This window comes from Drosophila erecta, unplaced genomic scaffold, assembly GCF_003286155.1.
Source record: "Drosophila erecta strain 14021-0224.00,06,07 unplaced genomic scaffold, DereRS2 tig00000126-arrow-pilon, whole genome shotgun sequence".
Classification (NCBI taxonomy): Eukaryota; Metazoa; Arthropoda; class Insecta; order Diptera; family Drosophilidae; genus Drosophila; species Drosophila erecta.
Genome location: NW_020825209.1, coordinates 13568718 through 13584233, shown reverse-complemented (window position 1 = coordinate 13584233; position 15516 = coordinate 13568718). Strand labels below are relative to the sequence as shown.

Below are 15516 nucleotides of genomic sequence, written 5' to 3'. Positions count from 1 at the left end.
TTTTATTTATTGATTGGCCGGCATGCCATTGGCCAGGCCCAAAAATAAAACAGGTATGTTCAAAGGTGAGCTGCTCTTTTACCTGCTGTCCGCCGGCAAAAGGGGCGTGGTCGAGCGGTAGAAATGGCCGGGGGCGTGGCCCGATGGTATTTGCCCAAGCGATTAGATTAGATGTTTGCTCACAGATTAGCAAAGACAGCGGACACAGACTGCAAGTTACGATTATTTATGAAAAGGAAACTTATTGACAGCATGCACAGCGCAATATTGCGCCAGCTGAAGAGGGTTAATAATGCTCAGGGGCAAGGGGGCTATCGAAAAAAAAAAAAAAAAATAGAAATTGGCGGAGAAAGGTGAAAGGGTGTGAAGCTGTCAAATGTGTCAGTCCGCCTGACAAGTGTCAACAGAGTCCTTGCCAAATAGATTTCATAAAAGTGCCAGCTTACGGAGACCGTAAAGTCATAAATTGCGTTAACCCTTTCGGGCAGTGACCAAATCGAATGCGATTTAAGCAGATCAAACAGTCAATATATATACCTAGATGTGTATATATAGGCAGACAAAGGGCGGGCTTATTCTATTAATATTTGATATTTCACTTTCATAAACGAAGTCCAGAAGTTTCACTACTCTTGCCACCCAATTACCGGGTAATTTGCTATGCATTTCCGATCGCCCGATAAAGTGCTACATTTTGGCCGCCTGCAGGAATCAGAATTTATTAGCTGGTGGGAGTGTGATGTCATTGGCATCGCTTACCCTCTTGCATATATGCGTAATTAATTCAGACGTTTTCCGGCCGGCAGTAACAGCAGGAAAGCAGGAAGGCAGCCAAGAAAATAAATGGAAGTGCGTCGATTTGCTAACCGCGCAGCTTAAGCCAAATATTTACGAGCTGCGACTTTGGCCTAAAGCACTCCTGGCCATTTAATGCAAGCCTGCGGCCATTAATATCGCCGCCCCCCAACAGACAATTGTATATACACTCGTGTGGTGTAGTCTGTATCCTTGGGGGTTAGCCAAGTAGGACAATTAAGAATTAACATATTAATAGAAGTTTTGCGCAAATTATCAGGACAAGAAAATATGAAATTCGTTCGGCTCCTTGTATTTTTGTTATTTATAACGTTCTCGTGTTATTGACTGCCCGCGGACTGGCGGGGGCGTGGCAGGCGGAAAACAATACGTTGATTGTGCTAATTTATGCCCCCATCCTGGCAGAAGCACACACATGTGCGGAGGCAAGGAGTCGCAGGAGTCGCAGGATTCGAGGGATTCGCGGGATTCGAAGGATTCGGTTTTATGGCCCAAAGGTTATGGGTGGCTGCTCTATCTGCGGCGATGCCATAAAAACCAGAGAGCGCCACACGGTCGTCCTCGTCGGCTGTTTTTAGGTGCTCGCTTTCGCAGGACGAAGGACACAGGCCAGAGGACCCCGATGAAAAATGGCGTCAGCCACGAAAAACTGGACCAACTATCGGGGGGAAAATGGTGGAAAACAGCGAAACTTGCGCCGCTTTAAGGAATCACAGCTGCTATTAATATTAAAGTAGGAAATTAAGGCACTGTGTGTATAAATATACGAAACCATTCACTTTCAATCACCTTCCCTGCCAAATTGCTGCGAAATCGAAAACTACAGACAGCTGAATGGTTTTCCAATTATGATGACTCCAAGTGCTCCACTTCGCTGACGGGTTGTTAAATAAAAAAAAACAGAGTAGAAATAATAATAACGCACGCCCCGAAAACGCTAAGTAAATATTTAAAGACAACGCTCGTTTTTTTTGTTCTTTCGACTGGCTGTATTGTTTTTTGGCCAACTCATTTAAAAGTTTAACAACAAAAAAGGGTTAAACAAATTTAAAATTCCGTGGCGGGCGATAGCAGTCGGCGTGAGCGTAGTAGTAGCAAGTATATATATATATAAATATGTAAGTGTTGTGTCCAACAGGCGGTTGATTTTTTATTTATTTCTATTTTTTGGCTGACAGTGACAAAGCGACGTCAGCAGCTGAAAAACTGAAAATCAACTGGAGTCAAGCGGCCCCCGACTTAATTTGTTTAAACAAATTATGTGTGGATAACATAGCGATACGGATACGTGGAAAGGTGTTTAGCAGCTGAAACTATAACAAACAGAGCGGTATGTCGTACACACATAGTGTTTTTAGTACATATGTACATATGTGTATGTATATACTGTACCGCCTGGAATTACAATGATTTCTGTTGTGCGGGGGCGCAACAATACGAGTATCAAAGCCCTCGAAGCCTTATCACACCGGTCGCCTTCGCAAAGTGTTTTAGCATACAAAATTTGGTTTTATTTGCCTACTGTCCCCCAATAGAGTTCGTTTTCTGATGGCTCGGTGGCTTGGCGGGTCGTTCCACGGGGTTCCAGGGGCTCAGGTGGGGGTTCACGGGGTTTTGGGGCGGAAAAAAAAAAAAAAGCAACGAGCAGAAGAAGCGGTTAGCCAAAAGCTAGCGCTGACTGCTGATAACACCCGCATATGGCGGCAAGGTAAGCGACTGGATATCTGGACAAACAAATGAGCAAACAAATGGAACCCCGACCGTAAAACGGAGACCACAGACCGACCCGTAGACGGACAAACGGACGGACAAACGGACGGACGGACGGTACAGGCCCACAGTTACCCCGCCAGGTTGAGTGAATGAGCCATATGCAAATATGGTCGCGGCCTGGAATCGGGCATTAACATATAGTACACGTGTGCGTGTGTGCGTGTGTCTGTGTGTTAAAGCTGGACACACATGGCGACTGATAAGCCAAAGGAAATGGGCACAAGGTATGGGCCCAACAACACTAAATAATAAAAGAGCATTCAACCGAAAGTGCAACACAAATACATAGCAATTAATGTTTAAATAAGCCAGGTGAAAACTGGAATGTATTATAGTAAATACGCTTAAATTTAAACAGTTTCGAAGCCTGCTGTTTTGTTTTCAACTCTTCGTATTTAAAGAAACAAATAAGATAAGTTATGGGTATATTTTAAATATAGTACATTTCCTTTTCAATTGCTCTAGGCTTCTACGCCTGTTTTAAGAACCCTGCTAAGCCTCGTCTAAGTGCAACTGTACTTCCGGTTGGCTGAGAGAAATCCAATTGGCCTTTTGAAGTCGCGCGTTGTTTGAACATCCGTTTGTAATCGAAATGTAAGTTTAAGGTGGACCGATGGCAAAAGACCCGCTCTATTTGCTTAGAGCCAATGAAATGTTCCCATTGTTGCTCTCTGCTCACTTCTTTTGATAAGACATATGTGGCTTGTAAGTTTTACTTTTCATTTTCAGGTCGTTGTTTTTTACCCTCTGCTCTGCTCTGTTTTTTTGTCGCTAAAATATTTGTATTTGTACTGTGAGCAAGGTGCAGAGAGGCGATATAGAGAGGTTTGTTTTATTTCCCGAAAGTCAACGACAGTCACGACGGACATATGTAAATATAGCTGCGATCCATATAGGTAGGTAAGTAGGTTGCCCCCCCTTTACCCTCTTCCCCTCGGGTGTGTGCTGGTGTGGGTGCGGGCGTTGGCTTATTGTTGTTCTGGTTGTTCTTCCCAGTACAACGCGCTTATCAAAAATTGTCCGCACATTTTTTATTTTTTTTTTTGTATCTATTTGGGGGACAACATAGAGCGACAACGGCAAATGATTAAAGAGGCACCCATGAACACCATGGTAGAAAAGAAGTACCGCACCAGCACTGAACAGAACAGGAAGAGCTGTTATAGGAATTTCTGGGAAGTTCCAAGAAATGCTGCGGTTATCTCAGTCCAAGATACACGCCTCTGGGCAATTGCTTATTGGGAAGTGTTTTTGGGGCTCTTGATTATGATATAACAACGATTTTTGGTATGGTCACTCAAAGCATGCCGCAAATTAGGTTTAAACTAATGAGCTTTTCTCGTTTTTAAATTTGAAACTTACGGCTCAGCGAACGGAATCCATGATCCTCACTGATCGACAGCATTTTGTTGTACATCTTGACTTTTGTAAAAAAAAAATATTGTGGTGTCTTGTGTTTTTGTTTTATGTTTGGTTTTACGTTTTAAACATTTAACACATCACAAGTTTTGTTGTTTTTGTGGTTTTTAGATTTAAAAAAAATAGTTTTTGTGTTTAAAAAAAAAGCGAAAGGCACAAGATTGTAGTGACAGACACACACGATCGTAGGTAATCCAATTGTCCTGCGTGTGGTTGTCCTCGAATGTTTGTATTTTCTTGTGTTTATTTTTCCTAAAATTTGAGCACTTTCACAAGACACGAAGCGGTAACAGTAGCGGTAACGGTAACGGTAACGGTTGGGTATCGGCTGCGTATCGGTTAAACCGTTTCGAGTGACTGTGGGGAATGCGAGGTAATGTTTGAATGTTTGCTAAATCGACGTGTTTGTCGGCCGAAGGATCTGAATCTGAGTTGAGGTCGTGTGCAGTGTGTTGTTGACCCCTCGGAGGCTTCACGTGGACTGACAGCTAGTTGGCTTCCTGGGACGCTCGAGGGTCGACGGTCGTCGTGCGTTCCATCCTGCCGCTGAGGCTGTGCCGTCGCCGTCGTCGTCGACGTCGGCAGAGACAGCGTTTTTTACTCACACACAGCGCACACACACCGCTCTTCATTCCCTTTGACCCTCGAGGGTCGGGGCTAAAAAAAACCATATAGGAAAAAACGTGTGTAGTCACCACTACTCACACACACACACACGCACACGCGTGCAGGGGTTGCTGGCCCGTTGTCTCCCTCTCCTCCTCTCACACTCTTGCCCTCGGTACCTCTCCCTCGCACATGTTCGAGTTGCGAGTGGACCAAAGGCACAATACATGGGAAATAGGGGGATGAATTCATCTCCGGACGACTGTCCGTCGCTGCCGGCGTCGACGCCGACCTAGGCAGCGACGGCGACTGCCACTGCTCCCCCGTAAACCCCCTCCCCCCTTCTGCAGGAAAAATCTCTCTACACACATGGACATACACACAAGGAAAACTAGCGACTGTCCGCCGCTAATCGCTGCCCAAATTGAGCTGTTACGCACAGCAGAGGGTTACAACGGCGGCGAAGGAGTGAAACTATAACTATGTCATGGGCATAAAGATTGGAAGGGGGAGGGGGGAGTAGCAGAAGGGGGGAGGGTGTGGATGGAGCGAACGAGTTGTCGGCCAGCGAGCCACTGACCAATGACAGGCTCTCACTTGGAGTTAACCACGCTGGGGTTTCGAACCCAAGATAGACCTAAGAAATATCGCAGTAAAATCATCACTTAACTATAATCAATAAACATTGAAAATTGTTGAATAGCTGAAGCATAAACTTGCGGTTAACTAAAATGATAATTTTATTATATTATTTCCTATATATCCTAACGTTTATAGGTCATATCCGCTTGGACGTGCATTTCTTTACAAGCAAAAGTTTTGATAAAGCTAATAATATATAGATATATATTTAATATATTAATATTATTTTGATGTCAAGACTAGTAAAACTGTAAGATCTCTAAAGAGTACATTCTTCCTATTGGCTACACTTTTCCCTCACTAAGACACTGTTCTGCTGCTAAAATCAGAACGAGGTGTTCGAAATGAGTGTAGTGGGCAGATAGGGTTCTGTAATATCATACGATGATGTTGCTGATGCTATAGATAGTTTAGTTCAGTTCTTGGATATCAAGTTTGGCAGGGAGATAAAATGTGATAGGTTCGTGAAACAGGGACATTGGTGTAGCAGGGTGATGCTCGAGTTCCGTTTCAGATTAGTGAGCTATTTATGGAGACAATGCTCCACAGATCCTGGAAACGTCGGAGTTCCTTGAACTCTCTCCCATTCTCGGCATAGTTCATCCCAGCATGGGATGTGCGCAGTTCTCTCTGGAGTTCACATCGCGGAAGCTGCGCAATAAGTGTGGCGACCAGCCCCGATCCCAGAATACCCTTCCCCCTGAATGCATATATCTAATAATAGAGGGGATAGCAATGGGAAGGAGATGAAGATGGAGATGGAGATGGACAGGCGGATGCGTAACATTCTCTAAGATTCTCTTCTTCTGCCTCGCTGCTTAATCCTTTCCCTTTGTCACGAGGGTAAACGAATTTTTTGTACCTCATGTGTGTTGTTTTTTGATTTTTTTGTTCTACTAAACCATACTATGGCATAACGAACCCTGGTTTTTTGCGCGCGCATTTGATTTACCCCTCGGCAGGACGAAGACGCGGCGGCGCCTGCGCAGATGCGAGCTGCTTTGTAAAAGGATGCTGCTAATGTCCTGGAACGCTAAGAAGAAGGAAGAAAAAACAAACTGGTCCCTGTCCTTTGTGCGCTTTAATCAAACGCAGAAGGGGCGGAGGGGAGGACATCATCCAGGCACAGGACATCCAGCCCGCGTCCTGTCGCCTTGCAATTATTTTTTATGCAATTTTTACCGATCGCCGCCTGCTTTCCTCAAAGTTTCCTTTTGTGTTTCTTTCGATTTCCTTTTGTCCCGGGGCTGTGTGATTTTTTTTCCCTACCGTTCCATTTTGCAACCCCCTAAGGATCTGCGGGAGTTGCGAATTCGGCGAGTCCTGCTTGAGTCCAGGTAGCCTCAGTGTGTGCGTCGTGTGTGTGTAACGGCATTTTTTGTTCTATGCAAATTTTTTTCCTTCCCCGATATTAATTTTTTATGCCCCTCGTGCGTGTCCTTATTGTTTTTTTTCTCGTCCTCCCGATTTTGTGTGTGTGTGCGCGCCTTGGGTTTCCTTTTTCCGTTTTTTTTTTTTTTTTTGGGTGGTGGCCAAGATTTTCCCAAGATATGAATCGCGAGGGGTGGGGTGGCGTTTGTGTCACATGTGAGGCAGGCAAAGGTTTTTTTTCGCCTGATTTAGATAGAGGGTCCTGGACGAGGACAAGGACGAAGCAGCCGGCGCAGCTTCGCATTGATTACCGTCGCTTTTTTAATTCAATTCAAACAATGATAAAAAGGAAGATGGTCTTGGGTTTCGTGGGTCTCTCTCACCCTAAGACGGGCAATTGTCGTCTCCCCTCCTCGGATGCTAGAATTTTTTACCTTTGCATCTTTTTTCCTACCTTTGGCTGTCATTCTTCTCGATAATTTTCCCTTGATATTCACGTTTTCCTGGGCCAGCTTTCGTTTAAATGAGCAAATCTCACTGGAAATGCATTCGTTTTTAACGGAAAATTTATGGCATACAGGAAGGGTGACCGGTTTTCGGGGCTTTGCTCCTTTCAGTTTTGTCCGTTTTTTGTCAGATTTTTTGGTTTTCTGGGTTGGCTGCTTTCTGCGTGTTGCAGATAGAAATCCTGCGGCAAGCACTTGGAATTGTTTTTAGCAAAAGAGCGTGGAAGCGTGAATATGGAAATTTGATCGGTTTGTAACGGTTTTGGTAGCGGATCAGCTAAAAAACTTCCAAATTTCAAAAAGCTAACGAAATGAATTCAATAAAAAATATGTTTCAAAATGAAACATGTTTGTTTTTTGTTGCGCTATCACGCACTTTTCCTGGGAAAGTTTTTTTTTGCATACACATCGAAAGTGTAGTCCTTGATTTTCCTACTTTTTCAAATATTTTTTTTTAGTCTTTTCTGCTTTAGGATTTGAAAAAAGTCATCAAAGACTTTTAGTCTATTGGATCTTCTAAAATGAATTCGAATTCCCAGGAAACTTGCACTTTCTTGTACCTAAATCCACTTTCTTTCTTCATCAGTTTCGGGTGCAACTGCTCGTTATCTTTTCCCGACTATCGCATCCTTGACCCTCAACCTGCTGATGTCCTCCTTGAGCAACTCGCAGGACTCCTTTGTTGTTGTGATTGGATTTGTCATCTTCACGCATCATGTTGGTCGGCCAAATCAATCAGCTACCCGGCATCTTCTTGTATACGAGTATACGCGTATGTACACACATATTTTCCAATATTTTCGACCTTTGTTTGGGAAACGGTTGAGTGGACCTGGGAGACGTTTGCTAATTCTCAAAAATAAGGTGAAACACGTCACTCTGCATAATGGACCCAAAAAAGATGAAAGAGTGTGAGGGAGAAACTCCGAAATTATGATTACTTTTGTGCCAGTGACAATTATTGTTCGAGGTGCTCCTTTCACGATCATCACGATGATGAAATGTTGTCGGCGGACGTGGACACAGGTCGCTTCGGTCCCAAAAGACCGCTCAGACCCACACACACACACGCACACACATCGTAGATATATCTGGTATAGCAAGGGGCATCAGATACAAAACACGCAGCGTTACAGATACAGATACGGATACACAAAGGCGCTGCCCAGATGCGAATGACGAGATATGGAATTGCGGGGGCGAGGGACAAAGCCACTAAATAGCTGCACGTTGGACGGACTCGCATCTTGGACATGCCAAACGATTGGAGATCGGAGGAGGAGAAGAAGGAGAAGGAGAGGGAGAAGAAGGCGGAGGAGAAGAAGTAGGTGGAGGAACTGGAACTTGGGGTTTCTCTGGGGAGCAGCGTCATCATTGACACGCAGATTGTGCAACTACAAAGGCGCATTTCAGGCCAGCCAATGTCCAAGGTCCAGGGTGAAAATACACAGAACAAATAATATGATAACCAAAAATATCAATAAAAAATACCAGAATGAAAGGGAACTTATATTTGTTTAGAAGACTTGTTTGCTACTTTTAAAAGGGAACTGCTTTTTGAGCTAGAGAATTGTGCACTTTTCTCTCTCTGTAAACGCATACACCGAAAACTTTCTTCGCTGACGGCTTTTGTGTGGCAGGTAATGAAAATAGGAAAATAAGCTGAGCGGCGAGCGTATGACGACAATTACTCAAGTGACATCTCCATCAGCGAACGGAGATCTCTTGGTCGCCGGTGAACATGGACGTGGACGTGGACGTGCCCATCTTTTGGCCTCGACTTTTGGACCTGGTCAAAAGGGGCCGTAAACTGAATGGTTTGCTGCCGTAGGTGTTGTTGTCCCATTTCGGATTTACAGACTGAACCGCAGCCTCAATGCGGCTGTTTCCACCGTACGTGTCTCGCATATTGAACGACTATAAGTATACACACTCGTGTATCCCAAAGCCGAAAGAAAGCAGCGGCCAAAAGCCTCAGAAGCGAGGAATGCGGTGGCTTTATGCCATGGCGAATGGTCTACAATATCGATTTTATGGAGTAATCAGAGTCTTCGATTTATGAGATGGTTCCGAATCGGACCAACTTGGTGAGTCGGTCCTTGAAGCGAAGGAAGCCAGCAAGTTTTATTATCATCAGCCACACAAACAAATCAGAGATATGCGTGAAATTCTATAGTGCATAGTGAAAGCACAGATAGTGAAAAGGAATAGCACCCTAACTAACTAGAAAGCCATCCAACAATTAGATTCAAATAGTCCAAACACAAAAGTAGAACATCTGGAAGCCTGGTGAGGTCCTTTACCGCACATTGCCGCATCTTCTAGTAGACTAATGGGCGTGTCATTGCCTACAACACCCACAAATATCCTTTGCTCAACGTGGTGATTTATCCGCAATAAAATCGAGGACAACAGGAGTAAATGTTTTCAGAGTAAACACAGGCAACCTGGCGAGTTGGCTGACCATTTGAGGATTGTCCTGCAGGGACAATAGCGACAGCATAACAGGACAACGCCCACAGTAGCCGCTGCACAGATGGATGTTCAGGGATGTATGCGAGTGTATAAAAGGATGTGACCAGCAGTCACAGCAACTGGCACGCACTCAGAGTCGTAATCATAAATAAATCGCACAGGGTTAAGACCACACCGTCGAGCATCATCAAAACACAAGTGCCGCCGGGCAGTAGGGGGTTAAGGCAGTAGCCAGTGGGATAATCCCACGACAAGTGGCGCCATGGGTACTCCACACTTCTCTTTAAATTAAATCGATTTCTGGAAAATGCAGCATAGTAGCATAATCAAATGCAACGCATTCTAACCGCTCGCTTAATGGAACCCCCGAAATCTCACCCGATTCGAAACCTACATCATTAATCAAGTTATTTGCAACTGATAAGCGCCTATAGATCGTGTGCAATGGCATATCGAATTGCCTGGCCGATCTGAGGCATTATTATGTCAGTCGACTATGAATGCGGGCCCCGTGCGATGGCAAAGGGTTAAGCCGTTCAGCCGTTCAGCCGAATCGCACTCTACAAATTATCTAAGCTAATTTCGTTTTACAATTTAATTAGTTTGAATTTCCACATGTCCCGCATATGAGTGAATTTATTAGCGACGGGCTGCGCGCATGCGTCTCGCTTCGCCCCTTGAATTTTGTTTGTTTCTTGGTTTTCAGTATTTTTGGGCTTGGTCGAAGGTCCGGGGTCTTATCGCCGTCTCCGGCTGGATGATTCAGTCAAGGTAAGGCCTGCAATTGGGTCAGGGAGCCACGTAAAATTTAACTGGGCCTCAAATAAGTAAAAAGCCAACGAAATGTACGAGCTGAGTAAAAATAAAAAAAACATATATCGAAAGCAGACTGTTTTCATGCGTGAGTGGGGCGTACTCACTTCCGGCCTTTTTCTTCGAGGTTTTAACACATATTTCACGCCTGATTGAGGTGGAAAATTTCGCCGGGAAACCTGGCTCAACATGTTGAAGAGAGCCTTATGATGCCAATGAAATAATTACAGCTATTTACAGTTAAGTTCCTTAGTTTCTAACACGTTTACCTAGACTAATCCCAAGTTGGCTGCGCTAACTCAGTTGTAACGTCCAAATCCGAGTTAAAAAAAACTCAAAATGATCGAAAAACTAACATCTTGGCTGAGAAACGAACTGGGTTGCCTGAACTGTCGCTTGACCAATGGATTAGGTCTGTTTGGCATTGGTGTTTTCATGTTTGCCCAATCGAAGAAGTGCCCGAAGCGTCTGGACAACTATGGAGTCAAAAGCTTGGCCACAATCTTTGGCTTGATGGGCGTTGCGCGACTGGCGGATGTTAATTTTCCGAAGGACGCACCAAGGAATCTGGAAACTGCGACTTTGAGCACCAAAAAGAAGCTCGAGTTCCTCAGCAGGCGTTAATCGATTGAAGTTTACAAAATTATGTGCAAAAGTAAACAAAATTTGAAAAAATTAGTGACTAGTTTCGAGCTCCTATTTCGCTTGCAGTAAGCAACTGCCACTATTATTTTGAACATGGCTATTTGTTTGGGCCAAAAAGAAAGAGCACAGGCTTGTCTAAATTTGGCATTAATTGCTTGCAAAATGTCGCTCTGCCTGGAAAAAGGGGGCGGCGAGTGGGTGGTGGTGGGCAGAGGTGGGCGGTTGCAGGGGCAGATGCTCGTGCAGTTTGCCAGTTGCAATTCCAGGTTGCCAGCGTCTTCGCCGTCGTCTTGAGGACAATAAAAGTTCGTGAGAACTTGATGCTTATCGAACTGAACTTGCAGACAATGCCGCAGTGGGCAGCGGGATCCAGTCGGGAAATTGGCAGGGAAAATCGCGGGGGCTGGGGCAAAACGGTGGAAAACGCGGGGTGCTCCCCGCAGCTCGAACGCTTTGATTAGCCTGAAATGGATCAAAATCAGACACCGATGCTCGCTCCCAGAAATTCCCACAGTCGCCAGCCAGCTGGCCCTTCTCTTCTTCATTTCGCCAAAAGCCGTTCCACTATTTTTGCACACCTCTACCTCTACCTCTTTCACGTTGACAGTCCTGCATTGCCCTATAGATGCATGTCCTCCTTAATCCTTTTTCTCACGCACCAAAAAACATTCAATAAAAAGAGAGCGGGATGGTTCTCAAGCATCCTTCGATCGATGACACGTCGCAAATATTGGACAGACAGCCTGCAAAATGCGCACTCATTGTCCTGGCGATTTCGCTACAACTGCCCCTGCTACTGAGTTCTGAATTCGGGGTTGCGAGTCCCGATGCTCCTTGTCCTTGTTCCCCTGCCTTTGCCTTCAGGTAGCCGGCTATCATAATGATCGTGGCTACATCTGCATCCTCATCGATCGACAATGGCCACAAATCCGAATCACGATCAATTCAATTACCAACTCCCCAAGCAGGACGATCTCGCAGGATCTGCACGGAATCGCAGGAGGAGCCAAGTCACCTGCTCGTCTTTCCCATGACAAATAATGCCGGCGTTCTGGGTTCTATTTTTGCAACTTTTCCGCTATTCCGCGTACGCACTGGCAAAAACTGAATTTGTAATTGCCCTTTTGTATTTTCTTTTTATACTCTTATAAAACTGGTCAAATGCTAAATGTATTTGTTTTACATCAAGTACTTTCCTCAAATTTGTGGCATTAATACTTGCACTAATCTCGTCCTAATTAAAATCTTGGATCAACATAATTCCTTGGAATTTAACATAGTTTCTTAATGGAGCAAGATACAGATTTTCTTTCCATGTAGCAACTAATCAAGTGGCAGCGTAGCTGCGCGAAGTACATTGTACGGGGATCTTTTCGCATTTTCCACCGGCGCTGCTTTGTCTGCGCCTTTTCTGCTGAAACATGAAGCGGCCAACAAGTGTTTTGGGCCTCAGGATGCAGGACACAGGAACCCAGATCCCAGAACCCAGAATTCAGAATCCAGCCTTCCAAACTGAATACCCCAACCGCCAGGACCAAAGACACAGGACTCCTGCATATGCGCTTAGTGTAATGGGATAAGCCTAAGGCCCGCTCTTTATTTTGTTCAATTTCCCTTGCCTTTCCGTCTTGCAAGTGCGCGATAATGAAATTTTATACTTGTTCCTGCCACTGGGCATTTCGATGGTACTTTGCTGGGAAATTGTGGGAAAATCTTTGTTAATCCCCGCCTGATGAATTGTTCGATCGATTGCAGGTGCAGCCCCATTGTTCGATCGCAAAACGAGATCGCTGCACTGGTGTGAGGGCTAAGCTGGGTTTTCTGGTCTCGATTTGCACAATTGCGATCGCCGATCGCCGATCAGCGATCAACTATCGAGGATCTTGCGATGGGTGCGATGGGGAAAATAAAATGAGTTTCCCTTTAAGGTAACCCACAGTGATTTCCAGTGATCGAAGCTGATCATTGGCTGCATTTTTGTAATCGGTAGACTATAACTTGTGTTTATCATAACGCCTAATAGAAATCCCCATATTGCTCGAGTTCAATTGATTTCTGTTCTGCAACCAGCTACTTAAATCACTGCCAATTAGCAGCAGTGGCTCATTACTCACTGGTTCCTCTAACTTTCGGACTGATCATGTTGCCTGGGAACGTTCGGTGGACGCACAATGTGCTGCAAGTGGTGCAAGTGGTGGCAGTGGTGTCAGTGGTGCTGCCATTACCGTTAGACTCACCTGCAAAGAGAAAATCCGAGCATAAATTATTAATTAAAATGTGAGGGCAGGGGCAGGGGCAGAGGGAAGCTGAAGCTGAAGTTGAAGGAGAAGTACAGATTCCAGAGCAAATAAATTAGTGGAGAGGTGGGAACGGCCACGTGTGCTGCACGCAAGAACCGTTCTTTCACCCACCGCCAAGCAACAGCCAAGAACTGAAACAACTGGTGACCAGTAATGACCCCCAGAGTAAAGGGCCGCCACCGATTCCATGTGAATGCCAAATGCGGAATCTTTTCACACTGCAGTTGGGAAAAGACAAAAGAAGTTCGCATAACTGGAATTAAAGCAGCGCCAGCGGTAAACAGCAGCTCGTGGGTAGATAGTACCTGGTGCTAAATGGGCCAAGAGGAGAGGGCTCCTCCGCTCGGAGCCACCGCCGATCCTCGCATGCAATCGAAGTGGACAACCCACTCCACAGCCAAGTCAGTCACCCCGAAAAAACCCAACAACAACACAAAACAGAAAACAGAAGAAATAGAGGAGCTCTGGAGCCTCATCAGCGAAAGAGACAATGGTGGGAATATTCTCATATTAAGAAATCGCGCGATCTTCAGCGCCAGATGTGTCCGTGTCCGTAAGTGTGTGTTTGTATTTAGTGCAACGCCAGGTCAGTACACCACCCAACCAACCAACCAGCCAACCAACCAACCAACCAACCAGCCGCCCAGCCACCCACTGCCTCCACCTCCCACTCTTGCGGCAAATAGCAGCTTCACCCCGCAGCAACGGCAACGGCAACTGCAACTGCAACTGCAACAGCGCAGCAGCAGCAACTTGCAGCCACTGCAATGTTCATGGCAAATTCGCAACGTGTCGTGGTCGTGTCTTTGTTGTCATGTCCGAGAGTGTAACAAAGACCTCGGCGGAGTGCCCCGCCCACCGCTAAGCCCCCCCAACCCCCTCTAAGACGCCCCCGCCAAAGCAGCGCGAATAAACATTCAAGCGGCAGCAACAACAATAATTGCATTACACATAAAAATAAATTGTAATGAACCAAAGGAAGAGGCTGGCGAAGAAGTGGCAGCGGCAGCTACAGTGGCCAATGTGAAAATCGATGCGGAAGCAGCAACACAGAAAGGGCACACCAGCAACTTCAACAGCAGCAGCAGCAGCAGCAGCAGCAGCAGAAGCAACTGCAACACATTTACCCTAGCTACTTTGTCTTACCCTTGTTGTTGCAGCTTTCGGCTGAGGAATTTCCCCCAATTCGTCTAACTGTAATTTTGTGCTGAGCTCCTCTACCTGCTTTAAATATATTTAAATAACACGCCATCAACATGAGCAACAGCAACAGCAAAATCAGCAACAGCAGCAGCAGCAACACTGGGAACACTGCGGCAACAATGAGCCGTATCAGCGAATTTAAGAAGCGGTATATTCGCAGGACATTCAAACGCTGAAACAAGATTTCCCTTACAAGTCACACTAAACTGGCAGCAGTGTGGCGAAACCTTTGGCCCACAAAGGACCAAAACTTTGCCATTTCATAAAGTTGTCAATGCGAAGTCCTGGCCAATACAAAAGCACACTAACAGTCCATCGGCAGCATGCAACACATGTGCCTTTGCATATGTATTTGTTGGTCGGACAATTAATTAGCCATGATTCTCACGACCTCAAATTAAGAGAAAAGCCATAACAAATACTAAATGGAAACGGCAGCAACATTAGCAGCAGCAGCAGCAGATGCAACTGCAGCAGCAGCAGCAACATCAAGAGCACAGCACAGCAGCATTGAAACGGACAATGGACAACGGACAATGAAATGGCCCTAAGAGCTGCCTTCCGAAACTTTTGGGGACGAGTCGCTGGTTGCGAGTTGCAAGTTGCAAGTTGCCAGTTGCCAGTTGCTGCAGTGGCGGCAAGTTGCTGGTGGCAAGCGCCAGGCAATCGGGATTTTGGGGAATGTCAGGCGGCGTTGGTGGAGAGTTCGTTGAGAGCATGTAGCTAGATCTGATTTAAAGCGAAATTAGGAATAATGGCTATGGGCTGCACATGACAAACACACACAAGCATGCGAGTATGTGTGTACTTATACACTGGGCGAATAATACAGGGGGATCTAAGGGAGGCGTTGACAGGCAGCAAATGCGAACAAGACAGCTATTTTTTATTTTATTTTTTGTTGCGCCGTCTTTTATTTTTCGGTGGGCACCCAGTCGAAGAGAAAA

At 45.5% G+C, this 15516-nt stretch overlaps 1 protein-coding gene across 3 annotated transcripts in view; it reads right to left on the bottom strand.

Moving 5' to 3' along the window:
* Positions 1–15516, bottom strand: part of LOC6551677 — a 48233-nt gene that overhangs the window by 9502 nt on the left and 23215 nt on the right. The window contains exon 1 of one of the 3 annotated variants that reach the window (XM_015155906.2): positions 3952–4087. The exons of the other annotated variants lie outside the window; for them this stretch is intronic. Coding sequence (XP_015011392.1) covers positions 3952–4006 — 55 coding nt within the window. The 5' untranslated portion in view covers positions 4007–4087. Of the gene's footprint in view, positions 1–3951; positions 4088–15516 lie in introns of those variants that run through there. 3 annotated transcript variants of the gene reach the window in all.